Source organism: Protopterus annectens, chromosome 6.part0, assembly GCF_019279795.1.
Source record: "Protopterus annectens isolate FY-2018-M chromosome 6.part0, PAN1.0, whole genome shotgun sequence".
Classification (NCBI taxonomy): Eukaryota; Metazoa; Chordata; order Ceratodontiformes; family Protopteridae; genus Protopterus; species Protopterus annectens.
The window spans coordinates 704,014,283-704,030,436 of record NC_056737.1 but is presented as its reverse complement, the minus strand read 5'-3'; the positions used below and the strand labels follow the sequence as shown (position 1 = coordinate 704,030,436).

Below are 16,154 nucleotides of genomic sequence, written 5' to 3'. Positions count from 1 at the left end.
TAGGTATCATCTTCTTGCCGTTTTCAGTAACTTTGCATTTAAAAAATCATTAACCTCTTGTTTATTATTATCTTTCAGCCTTTAGCCAAGGAACTGGAAATACTTACTTCAGAATTAAGCAGCAGAAGAGACTGCATAATAAGAACTTTCTGCCATTCCAGTGAAAATGGTGATCTCATCAGTGGTTGTTTACTGGGTTTGGAAACTCGTCTCATACTGGATCAGACAGCCATGTTGTCAAGAAACAAGACAATACAAGAAGGAATAGATCAGATCAGTAGCTATCAGGTACTTTGGAAAAATGTATGTATCAGAAAGTATTTCTGCTATACTGAATTCTTCAGTTATCCTTCCTTTATTAGAACTGGATAAGCTTTACCAGTTATACATTTTTTAGGAAAGAACTTGATTTCAGAAGATACAGAAGTCATTTCCGTTTGTTGTTGAACGTTTAATTTAGAATTTATTTTTAACCAGCTAGGCATACTGATTGAAGCTAACATCTTCAAGCACAACATTAAACAACCCTGAACTCCAGAAGAGTAATACAATTATGTTAGTTCACGCCATACACGTGATAATGCCATATCACATTTATTTATCTGGAAGGTAGCATGTTTACATCAAACTGAACAGAAGTGATATATCTATATATGTTAGTACAGTACACATGACTTGGTAGTGCCTTTATGATACCCACATTTTGGGGCAGATTACTGTCAGTTGATGTTAACTGCAGTAACAGTTGTGAGCTCATTGGTACACAGAAATGTTAAATCAGCAAGAAGCTGCAATGACAATATTTAGGCATGCAGCTTTGGTCATTACATATGTTGCAGAGCTTCAAGTGGCAGCAAGTATGGAGATGTCAGTTTCAAATAATGGGTGTTAGCCATTACATGAACATTTGGGGATGGTTAAGGATGCATATTTTACTGTCTGCAGGGAAGACAGTGTAGACAGGAGACTTACTAGGTTGAACCATACTTCTCAACCGCTTGGCACAAGAAATCTGGACAAAGCCTAATATAGTGGGATGACAAAGTCACAAAAATATGGACAGATTTTAAATATTGCTCTTATAAGCTTAGAAAGTTGCTAGAATAACATGATTTGTGTTAACATGCATTTTCTGAAGGATATGAAGTCTGAAACTCAAATGTATGTCATTATTCAGTGACTTCAGTCCTCAGTGATTTGCCAAAAAAACCCCACAAATATTTATTAGGAACAGACCCAAAATATGAGGCAAAAATCTGCCCAGTGGAAAAATATAACTGGAACTCTATAGAAGCACTAGCCCTCTTGTGAAGATCATTGTATCATAACCAAGAAGCAGAACTCACTGTTTTAACTGGACCTCGGCTGTTCTATATTCTTGTACTTGTTGTCTGCTGCTCTTGTTGGGGGGGGGGGGGCAGGTCAACATTTCTTGTTAATTAGGGCTTTGTACACAAGATAGATTATTTGGCTTGGCCTCAACAAGTAGCCAGAAACAGTGAGTTGATTTTTCTGCCTTTGTAAAGTCATTGGGCCAGATTCAGTAAAGCCTACACTAAGTGTACACGATATGTATTAATTCAGGGCTTGATAAGTACTTTAAAGAGTTAAATCACACTGTATCTCAGTGGTTCCCAAACTTTTTCGATTCTCGGCTCCCTTGCTGAATCCGAGTTTTCCCAAGGCCCCCCCGCGGCACGCATAAAGTGCATATTTAATTTAATTTAATTTATTTATTTGACATTTGTTTAACGAGGCTGCCCAACTGGACTAGGAGACCTGGGGAGAAAAGCTCAAAAGTACAATAAAAAGACGATTACCAAAAAAAAAAGTGTACACTCTGCTTAACAGCATAACACTGATCTACTATGGTTGAGAGGTAAGCAACTCTAATGGCAACCTTATTAACTTTAAGTTTATAAGAGCAATATTTAAAATCTGTCCCTATTATTTGGCTCAGTCCAGCATACCTTCAACTGTATAGATTTTTGCCTCATATTTTTGGTCTTTTTCTCATAAAATTGTTGTTTTCTGGCAAATCACTGGCAGATCATTGAGGTTGAAGTCAGAATATGACAGACAGTTGAGTTTCATACTTCATGCCCTTCAGAAACTTCATGCTGCTAATGCAAAACCTGAATTTCTATCAACTTTCTAAGTTTGTGAGAGCAGTACTTAAAAGTGTCCCTATTTTGTGCCTTTGTACCCCCACTATTTTCGGCTTTGTCCAGATTTCTTGATCTAAGAGGGTGAGAGGTATGTGTCCAGTGGTATAGTCCAGACTTATACAGACCTCATTGCTGCTGCTGCCAGGGATCACTCTCACTCTTCACTCCCCCCACCGTGACACACGCACACACACACACACACACACACACACACACACACACACACACACACACACACACAGTCACTTCCTCATTCATACCTGCATTCATTCACATATCGCCTCACTGCCTGTCACACCCATGCACCACACACCCACTTACGCATTCATTCATTCATACATCATTCTCACTCTCCTGATCTCACACCCACATGTCACACACCCACTTATGCATTCATTCATACATCCCTCTCACTCTTCTGATCTCACACATAAACACACACATGCAGTCACTTCCTCATTCAAACCTGCATTCATTCACACATTGCTCTCACTCTCCCGATCTCACACATACACACACACAGCCACTTCCTCATTCATAACTGCATTCAGTCACACACACACACACAGCCACTTACTCATTCATACCTGCATTCACTCACACATTGCTCTCACTCTCCCGATCTCACACACACACACACACACAGCCACTTACTCATTCATACCTGCATTCACTCACACATCGCTCTCACTCTCCCAATCACACACACACACACACACACACACACAGCCACTTCTTCATTCATTCCTGCATTCATTCACACATCGCTCTCACTCTCCCGATCTCACACAGACACACACACACACACACACACACACACACACACACACACACACACACACACACACACACACACACACACACACACACACACACACACACACACACACACACACACACACACACACACACACACACACACACTTCTTCCTTCATTCCTGCATTCACTCACACATCGCTCTCACTCTCCCAATCTTTCTCTCTCACACACACACACACACACACACACACACACACGGTCTTTTGCTTTCATGCACGCATTCACTCACACATGCAGACAGACAGACACACACGCACACACACTCATACAGGCATTCACTTATCTGACGACCCAGTTCAAAGTGCTCCATGGCCCGGTACTGGTCCGAGGCCCGGTGGTTGGGGACCGCTGCTGTACTTGATGCCAGTTCTGCTAAAAAGCTACAGTGTAGGTCTAGACTTATTTCACCGTGAACTAATAAGCTTAGCTGCAAAATAAACTGCAAACTGTTCGCTGTTTATTTTGCAGCTAAGCTTATTAGTTTGTGGCACCCCTGTGAGGAAGCTGGGGAGCCGCGGTGCACACTTTAGGAACCTCTGCTGTATCTGCTTTATTATAAGTACTTCTGTTATACCTGGGCTTTTTGTTGCTGAATTCTTGCCCTTTTAATACTATTTTTAAATTGCTGTTTTTAAGACTGTTTCTGATTGTTTGCTAAATCCCATGCCATCATGATGAATATACTAATTCCTCATCGCTAAAACTACACTTTATATTGCACTTTAATCATGTTACTTTTATATCTTTCTGTTCCTTGCTTTCTGTTTTAGTTTTTGGCTGCTTGGATCATTGTCAAGGACTCTTGTCTCATTTTTATGTACACTAAGTTACCTTAGTTCAGCACTTTGACTGTCCTCAGGCATTGTTTTAACATTAAAAAGCCTTTTGGCTGCTCCCTGGTGGCCGTAGTTTTTAACCAGATCACTTCTGAGCTGGGATTCATTGTCTGAGACCTCAACATATGTGGTTGCAAGTGTCCAGAGGGCTATTTTGTTTGTTTTTTTTATTCTCTCTGTCTCTATAAAGTCACCATGTTTGTGCGAATTGTGTGACTAGCAGTGACAGGCAGTGGTGTCTGGCAGTGTCTTGAATAGATGCAGGCACCTTGAGCTGACATTTTCCCTGTAAAAGTACCCTTGAAAATTTACCAATACCTTTTTGCACACAGGGCAACTATTTTTCACAGTGACAACAAGCACTGTCACCCACAACTGCGAACCAGATATTCCTGACTGCAGTCTGTATTCTCAAAGCAACCATCTAATCCCTAAAAAAGGCCTGTTGTCATGAATATGAACCTTCCTACTATCTCCTTTGCCGGCTTAATGGATAAGGGCTTTCCTTGGCAATGTAGAAATTGATGTGTGTTCACTGACAACCAACTAATTCTTAAACAAACTGATACGATGTGTGAAAGGTGTATATACACAATGTTACTAGAGGCAAACCTCTCATATAAAAGAACCCATAATGTCATTCAGGTTGTTAGTCATTTACACACTGCACCCAGCGAACATAGCATGAACCAGACATGTAGACCCACATAAGCTGAGGCACTTAAATGTAATCCACCTAAACCTCAAAGACCTAGGTAAAGCACACGTACAACAAATGCCCTCAGCAGCCCCACTCTTTCAAAGAACACACACATCAACATATACAGCCACATCTCATGGAACATCTACATCTAAATCCATGAGGCAAGCCACCACACAACCAAACATTCTGGTCATTGGAGACTCCATTGTAAGACAAACCAATGTCCTTATCACCAGGATGAGTAAGGAGAAAGTCACGCTTAGTTGTTTATCAGGGGACCAGGATTCGCCACATTATGCATGCACTCAGGTCACTGGACCACAAGTACAAGTATGACTCAGTCATAGTCCATGTGGGTGTAAATGATCTGAGACACACCTTCCTGGATTATATAAAGAGAGATGATGGAGCTCTAGTAATATGTGTCTCAGGACGGTATGAACCTGGCACTGAGCAGCATTCTGCCTTTGTCAAGGATGATGTCACAATGCAAATAGAAGATGTCTGATTTTAATAATTGGCTTACATTTTGGTGACATCCTAAGGAGGTGCAATACTTGTCAACATGGAAGGATATGGTCATCAGACAATGCTGCTTTGCCAGGGATGATCTGCACCTCTCGCCTCTAGGCTTTGGAATATGAGCTAAAACATTGTCCTCTCCATGATGCCTTTTTTTAGGCAATGTCAGTCTGACAATCCTTCCAACATAGCAAATAAAATCCAAGAAAGTCTAAAGTTGTTGCTGCTCAGTGTCACAAGTCTAAACAAGAAACTCCACTCCTTGCAAGCTGTCATCATCCCAGAGAATTCTCACATCTGAGCAGCCACTGAAACATGGTTTAATGCTGCAGAGAGCACCCCAGCAGTGCAAGACTAAACTGCCTTCCACACATTTAAATATTCTACTACACAGACAGGGACTTCAAGTAGGTAACCAAGGCAATGGATGAGGGCAAAACTGTGCGTACAGTGCACCTTGACCTGGCTAAGGCATTTGCATCAAAAATATATTCAGGGCTGATTTAACAGGACAATGTACTTGAACTTCTCCATGTTCAAATCACCATAAGCAAAATCCCAAACCACTTCCTTGCAAGCTGTAGGTCTCTCAGTATGAACAAGGAAACCTATAATACATATTTAAGGCTACTGAAGACCCCTTGCAAGCCAACACAATACCATATTCATGGGCAACTTTAATTACCCCCACTATAAACTGGGAATCATACAAAACCCCAAACATAGAGGCCTAGAATATTTTTAACTTTGTAAATACAGCCACCCTGGATCAGATAAACACACCAGCCTGCAAATAGTGAAATAAAACACACATTCACCAGCACTTCACCAGGGTATCTTCTTTATTCGTAAGCGATCTGGTACCTCGGCCTTTCGCCTTCACGGATCACAAAGCTTACATTTTACAATTGACTTAAATACTCATTCATTTAATTAATTAATACCAATTAACACAAGCAGCTTGCATTCAACTATTAATTCATCCTACATATTTAAAGTGACACAGTGCAAATAACATTTAATTCATAATTTAATCACTAAATACAATGCAAAAATATATTAATATAAATATATAGATACCCTGGTGAAGTGCTGGTGAACGTGTGTTTTATTACCCTGGATCAGATAGTCCACACATTCACTAGGGGTGCAAACGTACTGTTCTTGGTCCTCACAATCATGGAAGAACACTTCACCACCCCTAACACACACACACACACACACACACACACACACACACACACACACACACACACACACACAAATACAAAAGTTAGGAAATGCAATTCCCAGCAAGATAAAAGCTGTTTCGTCAATCTAAACAAACAAGTCAGGGGCATATCAAATTAAATAAATCCAGTTTTATAGGAAAGATAGCCTCCCAGGCCAAGGACAACCAAAAGGCTTTATTTAGATATGATTGTAACCTCATAGACAGTACACAACAATGTGCAGAACTAATTGTAAATTGAGCCACCAACTTGGAGTTGGAAGATATAGCTAATCTACTGGCCAACAAATTCAGCTCCAGTTTTAATCCCCTCTTCCCCCTAGCCATCTCTGAGGAAATACCACCAAACATACCCATCCAGTCATCACTTGGTAGCAGGCCCAAAATCACACTGTGAAGCTAAGAACACTGCATCAATGGGCCTTGATAAATTACCAGGATGCCTTCTAAACAGCATGAAACATGACCTGTCAGGACCACTGTTGTCACTATTTAAACACAGCCTCCATTCAGGCTTTGTGCCATATGAATGGAAAACTGCAACAGTCACTCCTCTACTCAAGGACGGGCCTTCAACAGACCCTGGAAACTACATACTCATAGTTTTTACTCATCTCATATGCAAAGCCATGGAAATAATTATCATGGAAATGAGTAATGGTATAGGAGACCTTCAGACACTGGAACCAGTTTGGTTTCATCAAGGGCAGATCATGCCTACTCATTCTGGTGAACTTCTTTGAGTAGGTCACCGAGGCAATGGATGAGGACAGAATGGTGCATTTTGCCTACCTTGACCTGGGCAAGGGATTTAATACAATATTCCTGTTGGTCATGCCAAACAAATTAAAGAACTAGGTATAAACCCTTTTGTTACATGCTGTATTCCCAGCTGGCTCTCAGATAGGACCGAGGAAGTTAGGATAGGGGACTTCACCTCCACAAAGTGGCCAATCACTAGCATCATCCTCAGTGAAATGTACTTGGTCCACTCCTTTTGTTATCTACTTCTCAAAAGGCCAATGTCAGGGGCCTCTGGATGATGAAGTTTGCAGATGATTGCAAACTAGGAGCATTCATATTATCCCCCCAAGACACAAATATCCTCCAGCAAGGACTAACACAAACAAATGACTGGTGACAGGGCCATGGTTTAAAACTCAATTCGAAGAAATGGATAATAGTACCTTTTGGGAGGTTGGTTACCCTGAGAAACTACCTCATTGTTATCACACCCTTAAGAGTAGACCCAGTAGTCAAGAATTTATGTAAACAGTAACATGGCTTTTGACCAACATGTGTCTATGTTATCCAACTTTTAAGCAAGGGAATGACATCTAGTTTCAACGAAGTCATCACTCTGCCGTATTTGACCCTCATTAGACCCAACATTGAATATAGCACTCACTTTGATATGTACCTGACCTAGACTCAGAGAAAACATATGATAATGTCCCAAGAAATCTGATTTGAGCAGTCTGGTGATGGGTCAGAGTCCCAGAAACATGGTAGAATTAGTGCCATCTATTTGTAAGGATACAATGATGCACATATACATAGTATTTGGGCTCTCACAGGGCTTCCCAGTGATGGTGGGTGTTCAGCAGGATTCAGCTATGAGACCACTGCTGTTCATACTGATGATGGACTATGTTAACAAACAGTTTGGAGGGGGCAGATCAGTAAGGCTGCTGTAGGCAGATGATGAGGCATTATAAGCAGACTTTTTTTTTTCCAAAATCTCTTTATTTCAATTTTCTTTTTTCAAATAATAACAACAATACGGTAACTCAAACAATATAAAGACTTATGTAAAGAAAACCGACAACAATCTCGTTCTGAGAAAATTATATATATATATATATATATATATATATATATATATATATATATATATATATATATATATATATATACAATATATACACAAGAAGTCACTACATCATCAAGTAAAGTATGAGAATTCTTATGTTCATTTGGTCTCATAAGGGATAGTTAGAATGGGGAAAGTCTATATATAAAGTAAAAATAGAAATTTAACCATTTATTTGTATGTTTAGGGAAAATATCTAGTTACACATACACTAAGAAAAGGGAGAAGATGCAAGAAAGTCTGGTTATACTACATTCATTTCTTATTTAAAGGTTAGCTTTTCATGACAATTTGTAGGCAAATTTTATTTGTCAAGAATTATATCTAGCAAGTAACCCCAATATTTTTGATAATAGCGTTTGTTTTTTGTTTTTGAATAAAATAATTTGTGAGATGAGATATATTTGATAGCAAGATTGCTAAAATTTTCCCATGTAATTGGTGACATGACATTCCAATTCTTTGTAATAAAGAATTTAATAAGGCACACATCGTAATAAAGACATGTTTTAATGTTTTTGGGAGTTGATTGATATTAATGTACAATATAGCTGTCTCCCAAGTAGGGTTGCCACCTTTTCAATTGGCCAAAGTGGGACATTTCGGGACACACAACAGATTTTACAGGCCGACACATACCTACGGTCAGTACAAAGGATAGAACTTAACTTTTTTTGCCTACATAATAGCTTATTCTTGTAGCATTTTAGTTGCTTATTCTGTTTCTTATAACATTTATGTATTTTAGATACAGAATAACTGTGTTATGCAACTATTACATACAATATAGGACATAATTATGTCCTACAATCTCAGGACATTTGCCATTGTTAATATCTTTTGTCAGGACACAACTGCCCAAAGAGGGACTGTCCCTCGCAAAGTGGGACAGGTGGTAACCCTACTCCCAAGTAAGGGTTGATTTTTCATATCCCATCTTCTCTAATCTTACTCTCAAGGAACACCATAAGTTGTGTATTTTAGTAGAGTTCCACATGATATGTAAAATAACACCAACTGAAGAAGCGTGCCCAGAGCACGTGAAAGCGCTTATCCTTTTGTTTTATACTGAAATAAAGAAGATTGTGCTTTTACTTCTCGTGGTGTGTCCTGAGGTTTTCGTTTGGAATGATATGTAAAATATCAGCTGTTTGATCCGGACAATGGGGACATGTGGGCGAAAAGTTAGGATTGAATTTATTTAATTTAGATAAGGTATAATATAGATTATTTACCATAATTTGTGTATATAACAGCTTCTTGAAAGGAATAAATTTGATTGTATTTTCAATGGCTAGTTTCTTATTTTCTTCAGTCAGAAGATTTTGCTTTCTCTGTTGCTTTTTTTAAAGCTGTCTTGCTATGTTAAATGGGTTTAACATAGCGAGACAGCTTTAAAAAAAGCAACAGAGATTCTCCGTTACTTTTTTTAAAGCTGTCTCACTATGTTAAACTCCTTTAACATAGCCAGACAATTTGTAAAAAGCAATGGAGATCTTGCTTTCTCCATTCCTTCCACCCACAGCTCTGATGTACTATGCATGCGCAGTACATCAGAACTGCCGCAGAATACTAGACAGCTGCAGAAGGGCAGCAAGGAGGCATTATACAATGCCATTATCTAAGAAAAGTACATTTTTTTTCTTAAATAATGTAATTGTATAATAGCAATAACCCACTTCTGTGTGTGGGTAATGCTGGATTTACCCATGGTTGTCTTTGTTTGGCCACTCGGGCTTTGCCCTCGTGACCAAACCACACCAACCATGGGTAAATCCAGTGTATCAGTGGATCTGAAGCAGAATTTATAATGATTCCTACCTTGTAGTCATCTGTACATTGTTACCTAAAAGTTATTAGTGTTTATCTATACTTCAGGAGAAATAGATTCCAAAGGGAAGAGAACCAAAGACAGAGACCTGAGGTACACAATAGTTAAATTTTGCTTTTTGGATACGGTACCATTTATCCTAATTAGATGTGTTCTGTATGAAACTCACTTAACAATTCATTGAACTACAGACACTGAGATGTTTAGTTGTGTTAGTCTATTTATAATACCAGAGTTGCAAATGGAATCAAATGCTTTTGTGAAGTCAAGATAAGCATTTTGTACAAGAAATCCTTCATCTGGGACATTGCTGATGTTTTTGAAGAAGATTACAAGATTAAGAAGGTGTCATCGACTCTTGACAAAGTTGAAAGGGTCAAAAATGATCTCTTATGTCCTTTCTCATTAGTTGTACAATAATTCATTCCATAACCTTGCAGATGAAGCTAGTTAGACCGATGGGCCTGCGGTTTCCTGGGTACGTGAAAGGGTTGATGACTATTGAATTTCTCCATTCTTCTAATATATAAATTATGGAAAGACTGATTAAAGATACTTAGTAGATGTTTGGCTGAGTAATACTTTAACCTTACAAGGTAAGCAGCTGAGTATGTTATCTGGTTCCCATCAAGTTTTTTTTATGGAGAAGGCAGGTGAGACTTGATCAATATTGTTTATTTAGGGATGGCCTGAGCTGGTCTGAGGGGACTGAATGTATAGTAGGTGGAGTGAAATCTGTGTTTATTTTATTAGACAAGATTTTAGCTATGGTTATACTATTTAAAATGAGTTCAGACACAGCAGGATATTGTTACAGATTTTATAACTAAAAAGGTTTTATGGTTGTTTTTAGTGTTGATGACTGTTTTGTGCTCAAAGGCAGCTTTGGTGCTTTGTATATTATTCTCAAGTTTCTTACTAATTTGATTCAGTTTTTGTTGTAAGCCTGGAGAAGGGAAATTTATATAAGGCTGCAAGCATATGTTTCTTGTTATTTTTATTCTATTATCTCACCAAGTTGGATGTTTGATGCATTTTTTTTGTTTTGTTTATTATGGTAGGGTACACTTTTCTCTATGCACTGATTTAGTATGCCATGAATTTCTTGGTTAGGTCTGGGGTGTCAGTGTTCAGGGATTTAGGGTGATATAAACCACTCATGTTTTTCAAAATGGTCAATAAAATCTAATAGGTTGCATTAGATGATGTTCCTGAACAGTCCCTGAACATAGATAGATAAATAGGTCTAAGGAGTTTGGTTTTGAGGCAGAAGATGATGGTTAAAAGGTCTGATGTAACCATGGAAGGAAATACTTATGAAAGTGAAGAGAGAGTAGAGAATTTACTTGAGGCAGTATCTGGGGAGTGGGCCTGTAGTAGAAAGACTAACCATTTGATCCAGGAATCTAGAGTTAATGATATTGAGAAAGACCCAGTCATAAAAACTGTTGGAAGTGTTGGTGGACTACTTAATATTTGTGTAGTTTTCTCTTAATGAAAAAGGTGTTTGGTTTGACTTAAAGTTGGGGGAGCATGTTTAGGTATTTAGTATGTTCCTGTTAGGACTTAGAAGGAGAAACCTGTAACTACCGATAAGGAAAACATTGGTTTTGTTGGGAGTGGTTTGGACCTGTACTAAATCAAGAAAATGCCCTTACTGCTACTAGTCATCCTAAACATGTGAAAGACAGTGAACCCCTGAAAAGGAGTATGTTCTGTCAGTTTGGACAGGTTTCATCAGCTACAGAGATGTACATGTCTCCAGTTAGAGAAAAGCTTCCCAGTCAGGCATTTTGCTTCTGATTCTCCTTGTTTTCAGTAGAGAGATGCTGACACCTTGTAAATTTGAATTGGTCAGTTTGGAATGTGTAGTAATTTCACTATGCCTGAAATAGGCACTCTAGGGGTGGAAAAGGTTTCTGCCAGTATGTAGTTACCGTCAAGTGACTGATGCTGCCTATCCTTGGTTAATCTGAAATGTATGTCTATCTTGTCCACTAGGCTGTTACAAACTAGAATCCCCCTAAAGTGGCACAATTTCTGCAGCCAGTCTGTAAAGCCAGTGATGACTGATTTGCACTGAGGCAACATTCTAGTAGAGGGCAGAATGCATCTCAACACAAGAGATTTCCCTTTCTTAATAACGTGATGAGAATGGGTCTATATTAAAATCTCGAAGTCTAACAATATCGAATACGATATTGTCGACACGAGAATACTGAAAGCGCACTACAATGAACGTTTAAACGGAAAATCTCCATAGGGGGAGATTTCCGTTTACTTCAATGTAGTGCGTTCTCGGAGTTGGTATATTAAGTAGGGGGTGTGGGGGGTGCAGGGGGGCTTGCCCCCTGCCTATACACTATGTAGTTCTTTTTTTTCAATTTAGTATTTTTTTTTTTTGGTTTCGATGGTTTAAGACTTCGATCACTAAAGTTTGATCTTTAGTGATTTGAAAATTGAAACCTTCGAGATTAGAATATAGACCCGATGAGAACTACAGCATGTCCTTTTTGGTGGACCACCTGAGATCATTCATTGAAATATGAGCATTGATAAGGATTTTCTAACATTTTGGACTCATTAGGGTATGGAAGGCTTGGCAATGCCCTTACTTCTAGTGCTGAGACAAAACTTCCAGTCAGTCACTTTGTCTTTTGCCAGTCTGGTGAGTGTAGAGTTTGTATGCCTGACAATGGATTCACAAATAACTAGAACATTCCTGGTGTTGCCTGTTTTAGCTCCAGACTCAGTCTGCCATAAAAGCATCTTTTTTAAGTTGCGGAATCCTTGTAACAGTATGTTCTGATGTGGTGGTAGTAAGCAGAGGTGTTGGAGGACCTGTGTGAGTAGTACGTTTATGGGAGTAAGTGGCTATATGTGGCTGAGGAACCCTGTCTTGTGTCTGTGAGCACTTGGTATTTTTTTCCTGAATATCTCATCATATGTGGGTTTATGTTTACTGACAAACTTGTAATATCTGTCTCCAGTTTGTGTATGTAAGTGCATGTTTTGTAGGTGAAATTTGTGTTTGGTAATATTATTGGATTGTCAGTAAACAGGACAGAGCAGATACACTGTCGCAGGATGCCTGCGGAGATTAGACTGACCACTGAAACTGAATTAACAGTCTGTGGCACCATAGTAAGCAGCCAGGTAAGTAGGGTGACAGACTGGTTGAACAGTTACACAAGTGCATAGATCGGGCCATACCAAACAGAACTAAGACACTGTCCTCCAACAAAAGGAAGCCAATCTGGTGGACCCCTGCCATCAACAAACTCTACAACAGAAGGAAAATACTGTTGCATAAAAGGGTAAAGTCCCAAGACTGGAAAAATTGCCTTGTAAATCTCAGCAAAAAACAGATCCCTCATCAAATCAACCAAAGCTAGTTACGAAAACAAAATTGCTACAGATACTAAGGACAACCACAAGGCATTCTTTAGTTATGTCAAGAATCTGCATAACAATACACAGATATGCTCGGAGCTACTACACAACGACATCACTTATACTGAACCAACTGATATTGCCAATATCTTGGCAGACAGGTTTAGTGCAAACTTTACCCCCCCCCTCACCCTCTTAATGGCCCAACCCAATACTCGAGGAATGCCAAATCCCTATTATCACGACTGCACAAGTTTAAACCGCACTGACCAAAGCCAAGAATACAGCTTCCATGGTGCCAGATAATATGTTGGAATGTGTCCTACACGATTTACAAAAGGAACTGGCACCAAACCTGAGTGCCCTGTTCAACTACAGCCTCACTTCAGGTTTTGTTCCCACCAAATGGCATACCGCTACAGTCATCCCACTCCACAAAGGGGGAGTAACTACTGATCCTGGTAACTACCGCCCCATCAGCCTGATGAGCCTGATCTGTAAGGCTATGGAGCAGATCATTATGGATCTTAGAGATATAGGGAACCTTCAAACCCTGGACCCCACACAGTTTGGGTTTGTGAAGGGCAGATCATGTCTGCTCAGTCTGATAGACTTCTTTGAATTTGTCACCAGAGTGGTGGATGAAGGCAAGGCTTTCCACACAGCCTACTACAATCTAGCCAAAGCCTTCTACACCATTCCCCACTCTGGAATCATTGATAGACTCACTAATCTGGGCATTAACCCCTACGTCACAAGATGGGTCACCAACTGGCTCACTGACGCACATGGTGAAAGCAGCAGACTCCTGATCTGACTGTCAGGCAGTTACAAGTGGAGTCCCACAGGGATCGGTTCTGGGTCCTCTCCTGCTTGGCATCTACTTCTCTGAAGTTCAAGTCAACACAAAGGGATTTTGGTTAACCAAATTCGTGGATGACTGCAAACTGGGAGCTATTATTGATTCTCAAGCTGATGTAGGCATCCTACAAAAAGGCCTCACAGAGACCAACGTCTGGTGCCAAAACCATGGCCTTAGGCTCAGTGCTAAAAATTGCATTGTCATTCCCTTCAGGAAAAACATGGTGCCCACAAACTACCATATCGATGGTAACCCATTTAACTACAAAGGTGTGATTAATGATCTAGGGACACAGGTAGATAGCAACCTCTCCTTCGACAACAATGTTGCCACTGTCATTAGAAGGTCATTCTGTGTGGCACATCTCATTACAAAAGGTTTCTCATCCAAGAAGAAAGAAGTCATAATCCCTTTCTTCTCGTCCCTCATTAGACCCATTATAGAGTACAGTGCCCCATTTGGCATGTACCTCACTAGACACCTCCAACAGCTGGAGAGGCCACAAATGTTCCTCACAAAGAGGATCTTAGGACTCAAACACGTGTCTTACACACAAAGACTCAAAAAACTCCAGCTTTGCTCTATCTCATATCGCCTACTTAGAGGCGGTGTCTGCTTGACATACAAAGCCGTGTCTGACCCAGTATTGCTAGACATGCTTCATCTGAAAAAGTCACAGTCCCTCCATGCCACATGCTCCAAAGACCTCAACTTCATCACCACATTAAACAGACCCTGCTGGAGGGACAGGTTCATAACCCGGAGACTTCCCATACTCTGGAATAAACTCCCCATTCACATCAAGCAGAGCACCTCACTAGCCCTTTTCAAGAAAAATCTTGATGAGGGGGTGGGTAATAGGAAATTCACCCTGAGGATCACTTCAATAGCCTTGTTTGATAGGGGCACAAGGAACTAACGTCTAGCAGCCAGATGACCAGGAATATGCTTGGGCTAGGCTTGCATTGGCTCCAGGGCCGTTAGCCTAGTACTAACCTATGAACCTATGAACCAGCAAGGAGTAATGATGGTACCAGGTTAGTCACTTAAGCTGGATTAGGTAAAGTGGTGGACTATAGGCAGGTTGGCTGCTGCTGTAGTAGTAGGTTAGCAAGTAAATGCAATAAAGACAGTGAAGGTTTTGAGTGAAATGAAGGTAGCAGAAGCAGAGGAAAAGGCTCAAGACACAGTGAGACAACACTAGGATTTAGCGGTTTTATCCAAAACAAGAGAGTATCAAAAGTTCATCCTAGATTTAACAGCAAGTTGTAAAATGGGAATCTACTAATAAATCAATAGTTGATAAATATAGACAGAGTATGAAACTGTGTGACCACAAATTAACAGCAGAACAGCCAATGAATAAGACCAGCAAAGTATCATTTGTATTTATTACGTTTTAATTTGTTCACCAGGTACCTGGGCTAGTCTGTTGATCCTTTTCAGTCACAACCTGAGCTCAAAGAGCAAAAAATGCATCAGTATCTTATTAGTCAAGAATATTATATACAGAATGAGTAAATGGAAAAGTGCACTACATAATGATAAGATTCAGTGCTGACAGGGTAAAATTAAGTAGAGTGCATTAAGAGAAATGCAAAGAAAAAAAGGCAATACAAGCCAAGATATTCAAGAAATACAGTGCAGTCATACATAAACAATCACATAGTACTATATACATAAGAAATTGTATTAAAATTATGTCAATTAGTAAACAATAAAAAGAAACCCTGGTTTGATTACTAAGACCTGTGTGGCATATTCTGATGACGGAATTCGTTTGGCATTTTAAATTTCGTGGTTTTCATGTTTCGCTGTTTATGTCCATCGACCTTTATGTGTCGATGTACATAGACTCGAGCATTTGTCGTTTCGGGCTTTTAATATAGACCCAGGTAAAACTTACCAGATAAAT

The 16,154-nt window shown here is 39.6% G+C and overlaps 1 protein-coding gene across 1 annotated transcript in view; it reads left to right on the top strand.

Moving 5' to 3' along the window:
• The window catches only part of SYNE2 (spectrin repeat containing nuclear envelope protein 2), a 3,814,665-nt gene that overhangs the window by 2,796,124 nt on the left and 1,002,387 nt on the right, over positions 1–16,154 (top strand). Inside the window, exon 92 of the mRNA XM_044073561.1 lies at positions 79–288. Coding sequence (XP_043929496.1) covers positions 79–288 — 210 coding nt within the window. The remainder of the gene's footprint in view (positions 1–78; positions 289–16,154) is intronic.